Raw genomic sequence first — 22296 nt, 5'->3', positions numbered from 1 at the left:
ACTGGCGCTCGATGACCTCCACACAGCCTCTCACCTCCAGTTGCGCCTGTTATCGATGGCTTTTGCTTTTAACTGCGTTTGACTGTTTGTGCCTTTGACTTCTCATTGTTTTGTCCCGCAGATTTTTTCACGCCAGCTCAAAGAATTCTCTTGATTAAATATGGTAAATTAAAAGGCACAAATTTTATTTATTTTTGGTTTCAACAGTTGCATCCTGAAGCTGAACCTTCGAAATGTCATGAACATTTTACCATTCTTTATACCTGAATGAATATGTGTGTGTGTGTGTGCCCCTGTAGCATTTACTGGCCAGGGCCAAGAACACCATTAAACAGTACTTGGACTTGGTGGAAGAAAAGAGTTCAGTTGAGTTGTTATTGTCCTGCGACATGCTGAATATTTCAAGAATTTCTTAATTGTTAAAACAAGCACTCACTCACACACACATACTCGCTTACACACACACACACACAGGGTCAGCTATTGTTTTTGTTGCTGCTTCTGTTGCCATTCTTGTGGGTCGTCATTTAATAATTCAAGTTTGTTGCTGTTGTTATTGTAAGAAAACGTTTGCCATTTCTGAATGTGTGTGTATGTAAGTGTGTGTCTTTTTTTATTTTTTAAAAAACAATTTTCCAACAAACGACAATGGAAATGACGGCCAAGTTGGTCCAGTATAGCGCTTACAGCTCTTACAGTTGGCTAGAGCACGGACACAGCATGTGCCACAAAGTGCCCAACAAGAAAAGGAAAACGCAAAAAAAACAGCAAAACACAACAGCAGAAAGAAATCAGAAGAAAAGCGAAACAGTAGATGAAGCATAAGCAACAGAACGCAACGCAAAAAATAACCCAAAAATATAATAAAAAGAAATTGGACAATAAAATACAACAATTTATGGCGTACAACAATCCTTTTTGGTGGCACTTTACGGCGGACTGGGACTGGGACTGTGTCTGGGTCTGCGTCCAGCTCTTTGGGTTCCTCGCCACTGAGTGTGTCACAGTATCGCAATGTTGAGGACGAGGTCAGCCGACGGGTTGAACACCAAAAGTCGAACATAGCACATAGAACGACAGAAGTAGAAAGAGAAATAGAGAGAGCGGGAGAAAGTGTATGGACACGCCGGATAAGGCGGTAACATTGTTTGCGGCAAAAGGCGGGCAACAAAATGGGCGTGGCTTGACCAACAAATCGTCATTGGAAACTAAACGAAAATGTTTAGTATTTGTGCTTTTATTTTATTTCATAACGTTTTCTGTTTGCTATTTTTTTCGTTTTCTTCTGTACGTTTTTTATATTTATTTATTATTGCCGACACTTGACTGCCTCTCCCTCGCTCTATTTATTTATGTGCTCGTCAGAGTAGCAAAAGTCCAGCGATTCGCAACAAAACAAAATACCAAGTTATATTTCCAATAAATTATACAAAAAATGATATATACCCTCCATTAAGTTACAAACAGATATAGCGATACATTCCTAATAAACTACAAAAAATTAAGTTCATATTGATAACAAAATGTTTTACATTTGAGAGAGCACAATCACAGAAATCTGAAAAAATACATATTTAAAATAACTGTTTTGATGTTTATTCTTCGATACACTTTTTGCATACTTTATTTCAATTCACACTTGGCCATAGTTTCGCATCGATATTTCAGCGGTTTTTATTGCTTTTGAGCTAAGCGATGGCAACTCGCCGAGTGCTGGCAACAAATGTTTTAATACAAAAGTTGTTGGTCCAGGTCCAGTTTAATTTCGACTGCCAGCAAAATGATTTAGGAAAGACGCACGCGTTCTGACAAACCAACTGCTGCTGCTGCTGCTGCCAAGGACATTGCTTTGCTCCCAAACTTTATTTCATTTAATTGAAATTTTATGTAAAACATACATTTCATGTGATGCATAGTTGTTTTCCCTTTCCTCTTTCGCAAAAGCAAGGGGCGCCATTTTTTGTAGTTTGTATTTTGCTTCGTTTTTTTTCTTCTTGCTCTTTTGTCGCTCGTGGCAGCACACAAAAATGCGAAATGCCAAATATTTGCAAGTTTTATGAGCGTTTGAATTATATGGTTTTGGGGCATATGTATGAATAGAATGAATCAAGGGATGCCAGATAGGATTGGTAACTGGTAGCTGGTAGCTGGTAACGGGTTACATGGGGCGCTGCTTGACCTTTGCGCAAAATGAGATAAATTTCATGATTTTTCAATGTTTGAACTTTTGGCCACAGTGCACACATAAATTACACGGTAAGGGGCCCGCGGGCGATAACAGACGCTTTTTTATTGCAACTGAACTCGCCAGCACTTTTATCTTTGGCTGTGCGAATAAAATGAAATGAAATAAAATGCTTGCTTTTTACCAAAATGCACGCAGATAAGCACAACGATGGAGCTGAATCGATTTATATATGTATACGTATTAAATACCCTGTAAAGCGAAGCTTAAGAAAGGTATGCACCGAAATTGGATAGTATTTAAAATGAAAATTGTTTCATATTCGAAGTATTCACTTACAGAGTATCTTCAATTGCAGCAGAAGCAGCAGCAGCGGGAAATGTGTTGAGGAGGGTGGCAGTCAAACTGGTATTTTGCTTTGTTTTTAACAAATTGACAAGCGAACTCTGAGCACAGATCTGAGCTAACAGGATGGGACAGAATGACAGACTGGCAGACAGACAGTCGACGACGCTCTCTGCAGGATGTGTGTATGTGGCTCTGAAGTGTTTGTTGAGTGTGTGTTTCGAGTGCAATCAGCACGGCAACAACATTGACAACAACAGCAAAAACAATGCCATGAAGAATGAATTGAAGTTCCAGGAAGTATTTCAGTGTTGATGGCTCTTCACACTAGTCTTCCTCATGCAAACAGTCAACAACACCAACAACAGCAAGAATGATAAGGATTGCAATGCCACTTTGGCATCCACGAATGTGTGTGTGAGAAAAGACTTATTGGTGCCTGTAAATGTGGCATAAAGTCATGAAGATTACTTGTGACTTCTTTTGAGTTGACTGAGCGAAAGCTTTCAATTTGAAATATTTTCGGTGTTTATAGTACTTACCTTAGAGATCTCATTTGTGCGTATTGCCGTAATCAAAAGCAGTCTTTAATTTTTTTATGTATTTATCTTTATTTCTCTTTTTGTTTTTTCCACTGGCCACTTATGACAATTTCCCGTAATACACTTATGCATTTTTTCGATTTTTTTTCTTGTTTTGTTTTTAGGTTATTATCCACAACGTTATATGTTAAGTTTTCTTTATGTCTTACACATAATCGTACAAGTTTTAGTTTTATTCATACAAATATTTACAAGTTAGAATGCTGCATAACTCTCAACTTTTTTTGTGGAGTTCAGCTGTGATCATACATATAGTACATACATGTATTTTGTATAACTGGTTTTTCTGGATTCTCTGGATTTTCTATAGGAGTACATTTAGGTTTATTAAATATTACAATTAAATTTATAGTATTATGATTAAATCAATAAATTTATTTCGTTTATGTGGCAAATTTTACAACTGTTCTTAGCTTGACTTTTGCTCTTTGCTGCAAATTCAGTAGTTATTATTTTAGATATTTCGTATTTCGTTATTAGGTATTAACTAGTTAGTTTATATGCTTTGTTTTCATTTCAGTAGTTGTGTTTGTTCTTGTTGTGTTGTTGTTGTTGTTCTGTAAACCTCATTAGCTATTAAATAATCGTAATATTTATAATAATATATTTAATATAATTTTTGATCACATGTGTTTTTGTCTCTCTTTTTATTTTGTGTACTACTTAACTTCACCTCGTTTCACCGCACTCAAACTTCAAATATGTCATGGTATTTCGGATGTTCTGGTTGTCTATTCTTTCTATGAAAATATATGTTCGTGGCATTAAAGGGCAAATTATTTGCCTAAAAGTTTATCTATGAAAACTAATTTGAAAACATAATTCGGTTATTTAAAAGTTAGTGATAAAAAAAAAAACCAAATATGATTAGCTAAAATTTCAATAATCTGGCACTTGACAGCTCTATTAGAGCAATCAAAAATGTTTTTATGAAGATGAATCAAACTAAACAAACCATGCCCATTAAAATGTCAAAAAGGACGTTTGACAGGATGAGGATATCTCTCTTGTTCATGGTTGTAAACAAAAATAATTTGTTAGTTTGACCTTTGTTCAGTTTCTGTGTTTATTAGAATTTGTTTAACAATCATTTTTATTATGATTTTAAATTGATTTGTGAACTTAATTGCATTTTTTTATTTGGCGGGTTGACTTTTGTTTGAATTTATTAATTATAGAATATTTAGTAGATTGTGATTTCCGAATATTGATTAAAAACTATAACAAAAACTTTGTACAAATTGCCAAATGATGTGGAACGTGCTTGTATAAAATCTGTCCATGTTGAATGTGTTTGTGTGTGCGAAAAGCTCTGGCTAATTAATTGTTTAATTTTAATTAAGTAATTAAATAAAACATTCTAGTTAAGTCGACTGTGAAATAAAACGGTTGTACATGAATGCAATTAAATACCGCTTTGTGTAATTTGAATCTTTAGTGAATTAGCAAATGGCTAATGAAGGGCGCACATTTGGATTCTATTTTTAATAACACAACTTAATTCGAAATTAATTTTGCCGAGCTGCGCTTAAAGCTTAGCTCTTTGAAATCCTATACTACATAGTAATTTTTCAATGTACGCAAAAAACATATCCTAATTTATATAGCCGAGAGACTCTTCATTAGCCACATAAATATAACTCTTTGATAGACAAATTTGTAGCTATTTTTTTTTGTTTTTATAATATTTTTAATAATACAAGTATAACTTTTTCATAGAAAAAATACTCAATGAAAAACTGTATATATTCTGTTGCCTGGAACAGGATTATATCCAACGATCGCACTTTCACTTTTTATATTTATTTATTTAGTTTTTTTCTTTTTGTTCTTTTCTTTTATGTTTGCTTACTAATTCGAGGCTTAGGAGCGATTCACTTTTCTTATTATGTTGTTTACTTAGCCAGGCTTTTGTCTATCGTTTTGTTGCTTGTGCGTTTTTCTTTCTTGAAGTTTGCTTTACTCCTTTCCGGTTTAACTACTTTTTCCGTTCGTTTTTTTTTTCTTTCTTTCGTTCTTTGCGGATCCTGTTGCCTTACTAAGTGCTAAAGATGAAAATAAACATGGCAATGATATTTACACAATGTGTTGGATGAGCTATGGTAACCTCAGTGCTGTACCTACTGAACAGGAATGAGAGGATATGGTGGGTGTTTGTATGTGTGTGTGTCTCTCTCTGTGTGTGTGTGTGTGTGAAGTATGGCGGCTCTATGCCACTTTGTATTTGTTTATGTGCACTGCCAGCTGTGCACAATGTTGCCTGGAAGCAGCTGCCACGTGGAGAGTCTGAGCGATTGAAAGTCTGTGTACGCATACTCAAATACAAGGGAACATATACATATACATATATACGACGACACACATACCTTGGCTTGTACACGAACACACTATGAAAACAAATGTTCACATGTTAGGACGAAACAACTTTGTCAATTAACCTAAAACAAGTTTCACTTTACAACACGTACGCTTGACATAATTTCTTGTCTCTTTTCCCGGAGTGTGTGTGCATGTGTGTTTGACTAGTATGAATGTATGTATTGAGTGTGTGTTGGTTTCAGTTTTTACATATGAAGAAATTATCACGTTCTTGGTCCTTGATAGCGACAGTAGGATCTGCCCATAATGTCCTCGGCTGGAATTGACTGATCAATTGGCGGAACTCGTAATAATTCCATTTGATCACGCACCTGCAACGATTGCAAAACAAAAACAAAAGTCAATTACCAAAAGTGTGTCAAGTTATGTGCCACATAGCGTATGCGTAATATTTCGTATTCACTGATTGAACGTCATACTAGTTGCCAGTCAGTTATGAGCCGAAACTAATGAAAATTAATTCAATATGCAGGCAACTTTTGTGTAAACAAAATTCTTAAGTTTTGCAGCCCGGCAAAGTTTACGCTCAATATTCAAATGGGAATTCTGTTGGTTTTATGTTGAATTTCGAGTGCATTAGATTTGCCGTTATTAATTAAGCATAAATTCAGCAGTTTTCTTGACGGAATAGTCATTAAATATCCCAGCGGACGCTGCAGCCATTATTCTAATGAAGTCTTTTGAAATTCAATGGAATACACTTTGACCTATTTTATTTCCAACGCGATGCTTTAAGCCATCTCTTAATAAAATCTACAAATTTAAAAATTGGTAACAAAAACAAAGGAGAGCTTTTCTTAAATTTTTAATACAACCATTCATCACATTGTCTTGCTGGTATTATCAGAAATCAGAACTCCTTTATGTTGTTAGCTACTTAAAATCATATTCGTATTAAATTATTCATATGTAAATTCGGTAACAGAAAGGCATTCGCAACGCTTATTGGCAACGCATTCAGTCAGTCCTTAAAGGCCTTCTAAGCCCACAGTTAGGCTCGTTCTAGCCATTATTGTTTGAACAACTTAGTGTGTGTGCGAGTGTGTGTGTGTGGGTGTGCTTTGCGCAAAGTTTCAAGCACATTTTATGCCGCGCAAAAAAAAGCGGACCGGGACGTACAATAAAACAAAATATATGCAAAAGCAAAACACAAAACACAAAAAAAAAAATGTTTTGTTTTCAACACCAAACACCTTTTGAGGCCGCACAGCTGTGACTTGAAGGAAGGAGGGAGAAAAATAAAAACAGAAACAGAAAGCAAGACAAAAAGAAGGAGGAGAGTGTGAGAGAAAGGTTTGATGGCTGGCAGTTAGAGGTGTGTTGGGTGGCAGACAGGCAAAGGCAGCTCGCTCACTCGGCCCATTTCCGGTGCTTTGTTTGCCATATAACAATCGAATTTACGACTTTTTTATGAGGCTTTATGTGCACGACCGTCACCGTCTCCGTCTCCCGCCCGCCCACAAGCACACAACAAACACAACAATAAAACGTCAGCTTGGGCTCAGTCTGTGGGCTCAGTCATTGCACTTTTGGGCCACGCCCACCCGCTTCCACAAGTCCTTTTGTGGCTTTTGCCTTTGGCAGCGCGTTTTTTTTTTTTCCGGCCTTTGAGCTGCAGAAATGCAAAAGCACAGTTCACAGTTACATTTGAGTGAGAAAAGTTCAAAGCGCAAAATGCCTGTTAAAGAGCTGCGCCACTTCTATGCTAACCAAATCAATTGTAAGAAGGTCAGTCTGAAACACAAACAAACGCACACAAACATGGCAAGTAGAGCAAATAGAAACTCATCCCCACCCACTCACGCATGAATACACACACAAACACAAACACAGAAACATACAAGTGTAAGTCATAGAGAGGCCGGCATAGGATATTTAAATGAATTTGTCTCGCACAAATTGCTGCCATTTGCCGAGGACTTTGCCCAATGCCGCCACTTGGGCTATGTGTCGTGCCAAATGCCTTTCCATGCTCGCATTAGATACTCGTACTCGTATAAAAGGCTAAAATAAAAGATACATTTACACAAGCCAGCCTCCCTCCCTCGCTCCTCGCCACTCCCTCTTCACTCCTCTACGAATAGTCTGAACTGCCAGAACGGCCTCTGCTTTTGTCTAGATAAAAACTGGCGTCAAGAAAATTATCATGTTCATGGCAATGGCTGCTGGTCCTGTAATATCCTACGCCTTCCACTCACTCCCCAGCCTGTCATTTGTGGTTGTTGTTGATGCTGTTCTGTTTGTTGTTGTCGTTGTTCGTAAAGCATTGAAAAGGCGCCACAGCATGAACACTGTAACACTGTGACATTCCCATGAGCAGCCTCAAATCTCTATTGCCCTAATTTCGCTTATTTTTATATGGCACACTCATGGGTTAATGATGGCCGCTGGGCGTTAGATTAAATTCAGTGTACTTTGGCATTAAGGCAAGTCAATAGTAAACCGTTTTAGAGGTCATCTAAATTAGTATATTCATATTTGCAGTGCTGTCTAATTAAGTGAGTTATTTAGAAATGTTTTTTTTTTTAATTATTTACTCAAGCAACAAAAATGTAAAATTTAATAGTTGAAAAAATTATGTCTTTATAACTATTCTTCTAAATAAACATTTTTGGATATAGTGAAAAATTAATTTGACTTGGCGAAATTCATTTCGGAAACATAAAACTCTCCTGCATGAGTCGCAATTTGAATCCCAGTGCGTGTCTGGCATAAAAGGGTATTTAGTAGGCGTGTGAGTATGTGTGTGTATGAGTGTGGCATAGATGACAATCATCTAAATGGCCTTTTGCCTAATTTCTATGACTTGCTTAATTATCACAACGATGGCACCGACATCAACAAAGATACTCAAACTGACCCACACGGTCTTCTTCACTCCCATGAGGCAGCGCATTAAGCGTCTAATAATTGAACATTTGAACTGCTTTTTTTGTGTATGTGTGTGCAATTTAATTGTAGCAGAGGCGACGCGACGTTGTGATGATAATACAAACTCATAAGAGTCCTCATATATTTCATTTCAAAGTCAGGGCAATAACCTCGCACAAGAGTTACTGTGATTTTTTTTATTAAGCCTCTCGCTCGAGGCTGAGACAAAAAATAGCTAAAAATAAAATAATATACAAAGGCGCTGAGCAAACATTTTTAATTACTTTTGTGGCAGAGTTAACCAAAATGAAAAGCGCCAGCACAAAGTATTACAACACAACAATACTTAATGAGCATTATGCCATATAATAAATAGCAGTAAAAAACTGTAATATATACTATACATATACTTATATATAATATATACCATGTGGCTGCATACCCTACACCCAATGGGTATAATCAACTGGCTATAAACTGCAAATGTAACTCGCCACACACAACTAATAATCATTTGGGAACGACGTATCCTAATAGTCGACTTTACCCACAGTTTTTTGTTGAGTGCAAAATGCAATAAAAAACAATGCGAATTTAATCACTCGCCCGGCAAAGTAGGCAACACTTTTAATGCCATATCCATTTCCACATTGCCGTTGCCGTTGCCGTTGCCATTGCTGTTCGCATTCCCATCCGCTTACACATTACTAAGTAAGCAGGCAAATACAAATGCGCATTGTAATCACATAGAGAGCCATTGTCGGTTGTAGGTTACTTTTTCTTTTTAGTTTTTTCTTTCACTATTTTTTTTTTTAATGCACATAGAACAAGAAACGCAAAGGCAAAACTAATTACAATGTTGCAGGCAGATAAGGCGCCAGTCAGAGAGTCCAGAGTAAGAGTAAGAGTCACCGTCCGAGTTCGAGTTCGTGTCCGAGTCGAGAACTCAGAGTCCAGGGAAGTGAAGGAGAGAATATGATTAAAGTTTGCCAGCAACGAGACAAGCGCTAAATTAAAAATGCTGCCGCATCTCTTTTTGGTGAAAAGAAACTTATGGGGGTTTTTATAATGAGGAGCAAAAGCAATAAAATGTGCGCTAAGGCGGCAAACGGTTCAAGGGGGCGTATGATTTATATTTGTTATTAAATCTTTAAATGACCATAGTCGCTGAGCTATGAACTGAGGAGACTTTCCAACTACTTCCACTTCTTCTCTACAACCAGACACATTTTAAATGAGTTTTTTAACTAAAGCAATTTAGAAAGCAAGAAAAAAAAAATTACCAACTGCTTCATAGAAACGAGGTTGCCGTAAGAATATTAGTTTGCTTCAGATATCTTTGCAGTTTATGATGAGCATAAATTAGATCCATGAGCTAACGATTCAGTTCATAGATTGACCTTTATTATTCCTTAATCGACTGCTCTAGATAATTAAGATAGTCTCGTCTGGGCCCCATTCAGAAGCCCCATAAGCCTTTCACTCAATTTGGAATAGCATTAAGTACACTTTGGGATCGGTGCAACACATGGAAATACTTGGCTTGCAACAATTTGAGGCGAACGCTTAGCCAAGCAAAGCCATTCGACTGCAAAACAAACCCACTTGGATGCTTTCAATGGTACTATGCATTGAGTGGCATTCGATGTGAATGGAGTAACTTGCTCAAAGAGATTCTCACATAGAGACTTATGGAGCGTAGTGCTCGTATGTATGGTCGACGGACGGGCAATGCCAATGCGTATTGATTTAAATTGAATGCTGCTTGAGTGTATCCGAAGCAGCTTCAACGCATAGTGACAGCAACAGAGAGGCAACAGCAATAGCAATAGCAACAACAGCAACAAAAGGAACAAATAGTACGGCAAACAGTGTGATCCTGGACAGCCAAGCAGACAGCAAACAAGCTGACCACATCCGCAAACAAACTGCAGCAGCTTCAGTTCCTTCTAGCCTGCTAAAGGCTAAAGACTCCTCGAGCAGCTAGCTACTGGCGACTGGCTGCTGGCTACTGGTTGTTGGCTGTTGGCTATTGGTCATGCTCATGTATAAATATCGGAATAACCATTTGAAAATCCTTTTAAAATTATTTTGCAACTTGCGTCTTTTCGACGCCACCGAGTTGAAGGCAGAATCAGCCCGAAGCTTTCTTGCCCTTCTTTTTTTTTTTCTTTTCCGCACGAAGTATGTGCAAATTCCATTGCAAAGCCACATTATTCTCTTTATCCTTTGAAAGGAATTTTCCAAGTGCAATAACAAGCGAGCCAGAGAATGCAGACAGTGAATGCACTAGCTATATAGCCAACAACAACAACAACAAGAAGAAGAGCAGCAGCTGCAACTAGAGCTTCGCTCCCTTTCGAAGTTATCTTGGGGATGTTGCAGTGGCTCAACATGTTTTTTGTTTGGCTCTAGCTGAGAAATGTGCTTTTGTTTGGGTAGCTCTGACTAAGCCTTAATCTGCAGGTAGTATACACAACTAGTCGAAGCCATTCAGAAATGTTGCCAATGTGCACAATGAACAATGGAATGCCAATAGCAAATGCTCTTCTTTCTCCTATCTCTCTCGTTTTATCCTGTTGTTGTTGTGTGTTTTTTAGGTACTAGAATGTGTGTTATACTTACTGCTTCGACTTCTTTGAAGACGCGTATAAGATTGTTGCCAGCCAGCTTGGCAATATCCCCTTCTGACCATTTATCCGACTCGAGTAAAGTGGCAAAAAGATGCGGATATTTGGAAACATCCTCCAGGCCTTTCGGCACACTAAACACACACACACAAAAAAAAAACGAAGAAGATGGAAAAAACACGTATACACGAATGAGAGTATGCACACACAAAGAAATAGAGCGAAAGAGAAATGAATACGTACAGATTGACACCATCGTAGCCAGCACCAATGCCCACATGGTCAATGCCAGCCACCTCTCGTATATGGTTTATGTGCGCTGAAAAGTAGGCAACGGAATTGGATTAAACTTTTTTCCCTTTATGTGTAACGCAGCAGCATAATTTTTGTTTTTTTCATACTTACCCACAACATCGTGCAGTGTCGCCTGTCCCGAGCAGCTGACAAAGTGCGGATAAAACGCAACCATAACGAGACCGCCGTTAATGGCCTGCAAAGTAGAAAACCTCATTAGATTAATGCCAAGTTAATTGGCTGCCGAGCAATGGCAATGGCTTTTCATATACGTATGTATGTATGTGTATACGTACAATGCGCTGCAGCACATGATCCGGCACATTGCGGGAACTATTACATATGGCATGTGCCGAGGAATGTGAAAATATGAGCGGGGCACGCGATGCAGCGAGGGCATCGAGCATTGTTGGCACCGACACATGTGACAGATCAACAATCATGCCCAGACGATTCATTTCCTTGACCACCAGCTAAACAGCAGCAGCAGAATAAAGAAGCATAAATTCAATGATTTTAATATTTTTCAGACTTTTTGTTTTATTATTAATAAATACTAACAAATAGCCTTCAGAATTATACATGTGCAAAAGTATTACACACAATTGATTTTTAGAGAATTATTTATGGGAATGCAATCAAATATTGTCATAAAAATGGTTTGTGAAATTTAAGTCTTTTTTGTGTTTGCCAGCAACAAATAAATTCAAACATCTGTTGTATTCATATAAATAAAAACTTTTGATAAGAGTAGCATACGAGAGTTTGCGTAAATATGCTATGAGCATTTATGATGTGTTTGTTAACATGTATTTCATCAAAATATTATATAATCGATTTCAATAACAATTTGCTTCATAGTTTATTAAGTGTATGAAGAAAGTTTAATTTTTAATATGCAAACGACATGACTTTGATTTGTGTTTAATAACATGAGTGTGATGCATAGTCAATTTAAAATAATTACAAACAATGAACTAGAGAATGGTTGTTGCTTGAAAATAGATAATGGTAAAATCAATTTTATGGTATGAAACAAAGAATAAATTAACGACAATGAATTGAATATAAAAATACACTTAATATATTTTACAACTTCAAACAAATTAAAAACACAGCATTGTGGTAATTTATATGATTTTTACTGTGTGAAAAATGACGCCAACTTTAAAAATTTCGCTGTGGAAATATAATTGATTTTTCTTGTCTAAAAACATGATGATAATTTTAATATAAATTAAAATCAATTAGCTATAAACCAATAATCAATTTTTATTTATTTTGAAAGACTTATTTAATTTGGTTTTCTTTGCTTACCTTGCCGAACTGTGAGAGTCCACCGATGTGTGGATATTTTCCCGGTTCGTCAACTTTGCAGCAGTCCGCCCTGCAAGAAAGTGACTCTAAGTATCGGAAAGAACAAGCATCAAGCTGTCAATTTAGCCAAGTGCCACTTACCAAGGTGTATTGCAGGTGTGTGTTAGTGTCAGATAGCGTGCGCCCAGTTGATAGAACATTCGAAGAACACTCAGACTGGTGCCAATCGCATGGCCGCCCTCGACTCCAATGAGGCTGGCTATCTTCCCAGTACGATGGGTTTGCTCGATGCCCGCAGCGGTGGTGACCAGAGCCATGTGATGGGGATAGAGTTGCACTAGACGTCGTATCAAATCGATTTGCTCCAATGTCAGCTGCACTGCGTCCAGATGCTGTGACGAGCAGGGCGCGTAGGCGGACCAAAACTGGGCTGAGACCATGCCCTCTTTGAGACGCCGTAGATCCGTGTGACTCCAGGCGCTCGATGACCAGGGGGCAAGCTCGCGCAGATCGCCGCCAAAGTGAAAGTCTTTCAGTTGATTCTTGAGGAATTTGCGTATGTTCCAGGGCAAATCGTTGTGGCCATCGATCAGTGGCACTTCCTTCAGCACATTTCGCACCCGTTGCATGCGATAGTCGAAGTCGCTGTTGCCGCCGCTGCTGCCGCTGCTGCTGGCATTGGCAGTGGCAACAACTGTGCATTTTAATATGGGCAAGACCAGCACCGGGAAGTAGACGAGCGTCAAACAGTTGAGGCCACAAACCTTTGGCAGCTTCCTCGATTTCATTGCCCCCAGGAGCTAGCAGCACAGCACAAGCCACGCAGCACTCACATTGATGATGTTCGTCGTTCTAACTGCAACAACAACAAGAAAAGCAAATTACAATCACATCACAATCGAAATGGAAATAGAAATCCAAATTGGAGTACGAACACGAATTGGAAGGAATCTTCTATCATTTTTTTTTTTTTCTAGTGTACATCAAGAATATTGCATGCGCTATAGTTTTTGGTTTTGGCTTTGTTTGCTTAGCTTAGACTCCCCACGTTGGCTGGATGTCGTGATTGAGCTATTGAAAGTTGTTGGCAAACAAATGCCATAAATATAACGCCCATGGACTTCTGGTTGGGTTTCGACTTAGCCGCCGCCATGCCAAACATAAATAAAACTTTTCATATTTATTTGCGGAACCAACTTCGATATCGAATGCATAAAAATGCACAATAAAAATGCAAAAATTATTTATAGCAAACTTTTTGCTAACGGATCAGCTAGAGCAACAGCAACAGCAACAGCAACTAGAAGCCAACACCGAATATAAATAGCTTGGCACACTGAATACCCAACAGAGAGTGAGAGAGAGAGAGAGAAAGAGAGACAGCAAAACTACTTTCCATGAATTTTTTCGGAGGGGATTTTTCTTTTCATCTTGAAGCGACAAAAAGTTTTGCCTCCAACTGCAGGTGGATGAAGAGGGTGTGGGGGAAAATGCTAAATGTTGAAAGCAACTGATGTCGGAGTATTGGCCATGGGCTGCAAGTAGCATATGAGTAAGCCACAGTTGCTGACACAGTAGTCGCCCAAAGGCTATTGACCGATTCTGTTCTGTCTCTCGTTCGTTTTTGATTTTCGTTTTTTCTTTTCGTCAGTTGTGCGAAACCCATTTCGTTTTCGCAAATTTCTTTGCAAAACTCAAATTAAAGTTTTTACCCACGGCAACAACTACAAAATGGGACAGAACTCAACTAAACTAAACTACTCTTAATAGTTTTTAATGCATAAGTCGGCTTCTTGCTATGAAGTAGAAAACAGCAAAATAAAAAGGCAACTTGAGTATTGCGTAGACAATAAAGTTTATGTGAGCTTTGGCGTCGCAATTGGTTGAACATAATAATTGATGTTCAATGGGATTCGGAACTCAGAAAGCGAATAAAAGTTTCATAAGGTCAAAGAGCTTAAGATTGGGAAAAGAGTCAAAAATAAATATAATGAAAATTGTACACATTTTTTTGGAAGTTATATTTCATAAAAATATTAAATAATGCATCAAATGAAATATTTAAAAAGTTATACATCGCATCCACTAAAAAGAAAAAATTAACGAACAACTAAATGCAATAAAGCTCGAGTTTGCTTGACTGTGAGATACTTGCTACCCATTTTGAAAAAAAAGCAAAACTTATTATTAAAATATACTAAATTTATATACCAAAAAAAAAACAAAAGATGCCGTAGCATATTTTTGGTATGTTGATGTTTTTTGATGTAAATATACCATAGAGTACAAAATATACCGGAATGTTAACAACTAAAACACGATTGCAATAACAATTTTTTGCCATGAAAAAATATTTCTTAAATAACTTCTTCAACTTTTATCCGATTGCAACTAAATTTTAAGAAATCATAAATACTGCAGTTAGTTGACGTGGCAAAATTTTCCTTCAGATACACCTTGAAACTATTTACTCCAGTGTAGTAGAAGTCTAAATAATTTATTTGAGATTTTAATTTATTTATAAGATTATAGTATTCTAATGAATAAAGCAATTTATCTCCTAGTTGAAAAGATTAATTCAAGTAAAATGGAAATTTCCTTCAGTTTATTACGCACCCAAAAATTATGCCGCTTGCTAAAGAAAATGATTCAAAATTCTCTGAAACAATTATTTGAAACTTTACAATTAGATTAAAATTCTTCTTTGTTATTGCTGAACAGTTGAAATTAATGCGAATATTTAGACACACCAATAATTGGATTCTTTTGAACATTATCTAGCATAAGCTGAGCTCAGTTGGGTAAATTATTTAACGAATAAACGAATAACGAAGGAAAATATCTTGAAATGAAACGAGCAGTTGCAATTGTTGTTCATTAGCTCCATTATGAAATGAGATTGTACGTTGTTGAATTGTCGTTGCACTAAATGTTTTCTTTGCTTTGTTTCACAAAAATATCTTGAATTCCTGCATCGCAATAACTGTGCCAAGGCATGCGTCGTATTATTGTGGCATTGTGTCTGTCGACTGTCGACAGTAGACGAATTGTATTTTCAAGATTTTGCCATTTGCAACATTTTTTTCGTGCAATATACAATTTTTCATTTGCACAGAGTTCATATATGAGAACTGCTGGTATGCACTTTGTAGAGCATACAAATAGAGAAAATAACAAGAACCAAAAGCGACGAGAACTGAAAGTGGATATGGATGTTGCAAGAGGAAGCCAAAGCCAAAGCCGAAGCTGAAGCCGAAGAAGAGGATGCAGAGATGGATGATGCTTGGGTGAAGAAGAAGTAAGAAAGGGAGAAATGTGGAATGGAAGGACACGAATTCGTATGTTGATTTTCATGGTCTGCTGCTTGGGAACAAAATGGAAACATTCCACTCTACAAAGTTTGAAAGATATCTCTTATCTGCTCTGTTTGCTCTCCCTTTATTTGCATTTTGCTGGTGCCCATTTGAAGTCATTTTTATTCTTAACATTTGCGTTGTGGTTTGGTTCTGTTCGGTTCGCTTCGGTTCGGCTCGGTACTCGACAAAGATCTTTAATATTTTCGTCTTAAACGAAATTATGCAGAACAAGAAAAAAATTTATAACAAGAACAACATTGAACTGTGACAAGGGCAACGGCAACGGGACAAAGCAAAAACGTGACACAGTCGCAACGCACGAAGTATTAACACAACACAACGACAACACGCAAAGCAGCTAAATGAACATCTATTGGGTTAACAACAGCAACAGCAACACCAACAACAACATCATCAACAACGACAACAACAACGTCGAATACAATTGTAATACAACAAGCCAGACAAACAACAAGAGACTGCGAAATCGAAAACGTTTGACGCTTCGTTAAACATTTATGCCAGTGACAGGAGCAAGGACCAGAAGCCCTAAAAGCACCAAGGACGAAGGACCAACATTTGATCTTTAATTAAATTGCCATACTGTTCATTTCTCTGCTACCAAATGCAAAAAGGACTTCAAATGGAATACTCAAACACACACACACACACAGTCGAAAGCTGTAACAATTAAAATATCAGAGAACAATAGAAAATACGTTAAATACTTTTGATACCTTTGTTGCCTTTACATTTGTATCCTTTTTTAAAGTGCCTGAGTCGAGTTAAACAATGAAACTCTGACTTTAAGTTTTATGCAATGAAAATACATGTTTTCTAATATAAGTATAATAAGTTTGAAATATTTATCATGATCTATTAGTAACATAAGAGATTATGGAATTACTTTTTAATACAAAGAAAGAATATGTAGAAAAAGGTATTGTATATGTTTTATTACTATGAGCAACATAAAAGATTTAGTAGCTTCTTTATTACTATAGAAAAATTTGATACGATTTATGGTTTTTAGCAATATAAAAGATTTTAAAAAGATTAGATATGAATTAACTAAAATCTTATAGAGTTACTACAAACATTGATATGATTTATAATTTTTGCAGTATAATAGACTAGGCAACTACTTTTTGCTAACAATAAATTAAAATATGATTAAACGAATATTCAAAATAAATTTTCTTTTAGTAATATTGAATTTAAAAAGTTAAAGGTAAGTATCAAAAATTTAAAAAGTGCATAAATATCTTATAAATGATAATAGTAAAAAAATTTCACCAAATTCAACAATCTAAATCGCGTTACGAAAATATTTTTAACTCCCCCAAAGACAGGGAAAAAAATGCAAACATAACTCGATATTTTGTTGTTTGTTCCTTTATTGCAATTAGGGAGTATTTACTTGAGGGAACATGCGACGTTGCGAGTCGCAAAATTGGTAGCTTGTCAGTTGGCAACTGGGCAGCAAATGCAGAGAGATAAACGTACTTTCACATACGCACACACACACACACACAATCGCTGGGAGCCAGACAAAATGGGCGCAAGGATAACTGCGTACAACATTGCGTATGCGCGTTGTCATGCAGCGATAGGGGAAGTGGGTGGGCAACAAGAACGGGCGAATCGTACATTTATTGCAACATATAAAACATTATTTTGCATGGCCTCAAAAGGGAACGGCGCATAACCGACACACATATAAAAAACGAAAACGAAACGAAATAATAAAAGGCAAAAAAAAAAAAGAAAAAAGAAAACGGAGCGCGCGTTGGAAAATTGCAGTAAGGAAATGCGACGTCGTCCGCATCGCAGTCGTTGACGTTACTGTGACTGTGACTGTGACTTCTGCATGGTAGTTGGTATTTCATACAAAGTAGCAAGCAAATAAATAAAAATAATAAAAATACTTTTCTTTCAACATTAGCGCAGCATTTAAGGAAGTGGCTGCCGCTGCCAAGACACGACAGAGAGAGAGAGGGAGAGAGAGAGGGAGAGGGAGAAGGAAGAACGTCCAGAGCCACCCGCTGGCTTGTGAGTTTGTCGTTCTTCATTTCCATTCCGGAGCCTGGCAAGGAAACGTGCCGTAAACTATGGCAGACAATCAAAATGCATTCATGTGCGCTTACTTAACGTTATTTAAAATCAGCCAACCCCCTCTCCCTCTTCCTCTTCCTGCTCTTCCGTATGCACCCCAGAGTAGCCTTCTTTTTCATTTGCTTTTCGCTCTTTGGACTCGAATTCATTCATTGCCATTCATTCCATTCAATACGAATTGTAGCAAGCCATCAGTCGCTGCTTTCACATTTGCTCACAATTTCCACGCCTTGGCTCTTTTTTAGTCCACGGCGCTGCACAAGAAAGTCCTTTTACCAGGGGGCACAAAAATTTGTTAGCCTGAATGCCTGGCAATAATAATAATAATAATAAGGCGTGGCGTGGCTTGGCTTCGCTTCGCTTGGCGTAGCGTAGTATTTGGCTTAAGTAAAGCCATCTGCCAGAGTTCCAGCAATTTCCCATTTTAATGGGCATCATAAAATATTTAAGAATTATTACATGCCAACAACTTAAGCTGATCTCGTTGTTGCTCAGAGCTGTATTCAAAAAAGTATTGCCAGCAGATTAACAGAATATAATAAAATGCATAAATATGAAAGGCTTAAAATTACGCGCTTTAAAATGAACATTTTAAGCATTCGCCTTCTGATCTATCCTAAATAAAGATTCTTTCCAGCTCTGAATCGAAATTTGATATCGAAATATAAAACGTTGCATCTGTTGAGCATAACAAAAACTTTTTAAGGCTCATTTAAACTTGAGTTTCGGCAATTTATCTCTCGTGCACAGCAGAGCTTCAAGCAATTAAATGCGATGCCATGGAAAATATTTACCACATTGAATCGTTTACGATTCCTCGAGGAGAAGGTTTGCAACGCACTTATTTCCATAAGCCATAAATTCTAATTTCAGTCCAATTTCAATAAGAACTCATGAGAAAAATGAAAGTAACCATACGGCATAAATTAATTTAATGAAAGAGCAACAAAAAGGTGCCGCACATTGTGCAAAGTACGAAAGAAAGAAACGCCACCTGATGTTTTGCTTTCATTTGTTTCACTTTTTTTTATTATTATTATTATTTTTTTGTTGTTGTTGTTGTGATTTTGATTATTTTGCGCTTATTTCATTTCATATTTTGGGCTGGCAGTAAACAACTGAAGCTGAACAACTTATGGAAAAGTATATTCGTATGTGTGGCACACTTTTTGGGGCACCACCAATACAATGACAAACAGCAACTACAACAACAACAACAACAACAATCAGAGCAACAGCAAAGAGACGCCCTTCAGGCATGCGTGCGTAAGAATGAATTGAAATTATTTTACAACATTTTCATGTTTTCTGCTCTTGTTTGATTTGCCTTTTGCCTTTGCTTTGGCTGCTCTGTTGCTTTGGTGCTTTGTCCTTACTGTTTTTTGGTTTTTATTTCCTTTGGCGTGCATAATTTATGCACGAGTTGAAAACCAATTGCAAAACCAGTGCTAAAAGGTTTAAATGTTTGCCCCCAAATGGCCCCAAAGATGCTGCTTCCGACTATAAAATCACATATTACTTTTGGCCAACGCACACAAATAGTTGACATTAAATATCCACAGGCAGCTCAACTATACTGAAATACATTTGCTCAAAGTAAAGAGAGAAAATACAAATAATATTTGTGTGTAGATAAAAACAAGCTTGATTAAATTTCGTATTCAACTTTTACTCGAATTAAACTAAAAGGTTTTCTCAAGTCTTTAAGAATACATTTGCGTAGCTCATTTAATATTTGTTTGCGTTGTGGTCGAACATGTGTAACTTTTTATGATTAATTGAGCAATTTTAATTATTAATATTAATGCGCATTCATATTTGGTATTAACACTTGAAACAAATTGTTTGCATATATTTACAATTTTTTCATGTTTCTGCTGTTTTTTATAAATTTAATGGCAGCGAATTAATAAGCTGTGTTGTCATTTAATTAAACTGATTTATTTGCCTAATAATAATGCATATTTATAGTATATTTTCTTGCATTTAAAACACAATTTTAAACCCAATTAAATTAATGTGAATGCATTTTATGTGGCGCTTCCTCAGCTATTTATCTTTTGCACCCAATAAATTTCCCCCTAATGTCAAGTGTGTCATAAAATCCGAATTAAACAAAAAGCCAAAGCTCAAGCGGTGTCCGGAGAGTTGACCATACATAGCTTCAAAGCAGGTAACAAACGTTTATGAAATCAACACAACAAGGGGTGAAAAACAGAAGCATAACAAGTGAGATGGGATGAAAATGAGAATGAAAGGAGGGCAAAGTTCAAAGCAAATTGTTGCGGAAGGCAAAAATCAACATTATCATCAGCAGGAGGCAGGAGACAGGATGATACTCAAGCACCAGCTATAGGATACTCATTTCCACAAATGCAGACGACTTGGCGGCAAAGAAACGAAGGGACCACAACTACACCCAAACACACACACAAAGTGCTATTAAATGGCATTGTCTGTGTGTGTGTGTGTGTGCGGCATGTGGCAATGGGCTTGGGTTTGAGGTTGGATTTCTCTGGGTTGAAATTGGGTGACTTGACAACGCACAGCATTCGCATTCGCATTCGCATGTCGCCTGCTGCATATTAATGAAGTGGCTGCCAGTCGCCAAGAGCTGAGCTGTGGGCTGTGCTGAGGCTGAACTGTGGCGTCGGTTGCGCTGAACCTAGTGGCACTCATCAATTTCTCAATATTACGAATTTGGCAGCCAAAAATCTGCATATGAACCGCAAAACCGGGTACACAAAATGTCCCATGTACCAATTTATATGTATAGAAAATAACACAAACACACACACACATGCAGAAACTCACATTCACACACACTCACATACATTTATTTGCTTGCCAGGATTTATGGGCATTTATGCTTACCAAAATTGTGCAAACTATTTAACATGCTCTCCGGCTTGTGGCTTTTGCTTTAAGCTCGTGCTTTAATACTTTATTGGGTTTTTTTTGTTGCTTGTTGTGTATTTTTTTTTTTACTTTATTTTTTGTTGTACACTTGCTTTTGGAGTATTTAATCTCGTTTGTTACACTTCACTTGTAATTCACATAATTTTCTTGCATTAATTCTCACACGCCAAGAAAATCGCGTAATTGTTGTCGCAGTCAACGCTCGAGGGCAATGGCAGGCACGGCGTATACGTAACGTAACGTAATTTGCGTGTTTTTCACGTATGTATGCGTGTGTCTGTGTGTGTGCGTGCGTGTATGTGGTTGTAGGCGAATGCAACACGTGTGGCTGTTGATAAAGCAGCGCGTTTGCCACACAACCCAACCGGCCGACGCACGAATTTCAACTGAAACTGAAAATGGCGACAAAATGCGAAACAGGACTCGCCGCAGTCCTTGTGCGCCCGTCACGAACACGAGACGCCAACAACACGACAACACGAAGCCAAAACAACGAGCGAAGCATTTTGAGAGCAAGGACAACAGAGAGAACAGAGCCACCTAAAGGAGATGTGAATGTGGATGTGGATGCGGATGTAACTGTGGCTCTAACTGTGATTGCGATTGTGGCTGCTGCATTAGATAAGAACACGCGGCACAACACAAAAATATGTCATTAATGGGATAACTAGATAAGAGAATACTTACTTATGAACATAACATAAAGGATTAAAATGTAACTACTACATTATAGGTCAGCCAAAACAATTAAGTTTCTTAAATACTAACTGAGTTTAGTCTTCAAACTTGATTCCTCGCAAGTTTAAGCACAAAGGATAAAGCAACAGCGAAGAGAGCAGATTGCGGAGAGTGTGCGTGAGAATTAAAAAAAGAGTAAGCCACGGAATTATTCTCTTTGAGTCACTCCAATTTTGATGTGTGGAATATTGGGAAATTTACGACTCTTCTAGTCAGCTGTTTTTGTTCATTTTGCTTATTGTTTGATTGAGTCATTTCACATTGTAGGAGGTCAGGCATGTTTTCAAGTGCTTTGTTATTAGCTATTGCGGAATTAAGTATAATTTGTGTGAGTGAGTAATTCTTAATTTGTGATTCTTGAATTATTACAGCTATTTTGTGCGATATCAGTTATCAAATATCAGTTATCAAACGACACTTTAAAGTATTGTTTTCTGATTAGCGTTTTTAATATGGAAGTACTTTAAATTATTAATATTTTTATATCTGGTAAATACAAACTATCATAATACACTTTAAAATAACAGTGCTATACGAATCTTGGC

At 37.2% G+C, this 22296-nt stretch overlaps 1 protein-coding gene across 2 annotated transcripts; it reads right to left on the bottom strand.

Annotated features, from left to right (window-relative positions):
• Window positions 1-3116: 3116 nt before the first annotated feature.
• On the bottom strand, window positions 3117-21411 carry LOC133837716 (dipeptidase 1). 2 transcript variants are annotated; one of them, XM_062268573.1, is made up of 8 exons: window positions 20969-21408; window positions 12765-13479; window positions 12624-12693; window positions 11603-11779; window positions 11418-11502; window positions 11256-11331; window positions 11008-11146; window positions 3117-5822 (listed from the first exon to the last, which is right to left on the bottom strand). In XM_062268573.1, the coding sequence occupies exons 2-8, from the start codon at window positions 13409-13411 to the stop codon at window positions 5715-5717; spliced, it is 1302 nt and encodes a 433-aa protein (XP_062124557.1). In that variant the 5' UTR covers window positions 13412-13479; window positions 20969-21408; the 3' UTR covers window positions 3117-5714. The 2 variants fall into 2 exon arrangements, with proteins under 2 accessions (XP_062124557.1, XP_062124558.1); XM_062268574.1 differs by lacking the exons at window positions 11008-11146; window positions 11256-11331; window positions 11418-11502; window positions 11603-11779 and having other exon boundaries at window positions 20969-21411.
• Between the last annotated feature and the right edge of the window lie 885 nt (window positions 21412-22296).

Source organism: Drosophila sulfurigaster, chromosome 2R, assembly GCF_023558435.1.
Source record: "Drosophila sulfurigaster albostrigata strain 15112-1811.04 chromosome 2R, ASM2355843v2, whole genome shotgun sequence".
NCBI classification, from domain to species: domain Eukaryota; kingdom Metazoa; phylum Arthropoda; class Insecta; order Diptera; family Drosophilidae; genus Drosophila; species Drosophila sulfurigaster.
This window is presented reverse-complemented; position numbering and strand designations above follow the sequence as displayed.

Coding starts and splice junctions, on each gene's coding strand:
- LOC133837716 (XM_062268573.1), bottom strand. CDS start 13,411: ATGAAATCGAGGAAGCTGCCAAAGGTTTGTGGCCTCAACTGTTTGACG. Junction 11,503..11,602: donor ATCATGTGCTGCAGCGCATT/GTACGTATACAC, acceptor TCTACTTTGCAG/GCCATTAACGGCGGTCTCGT. Junction 5,823..11,007: donor TCTTCAAAGAAGTCGAAGCA/GTAAGTATAACA, acceptor CAATCGTTGCAG/GTGCGTGATCAAATGGAATT.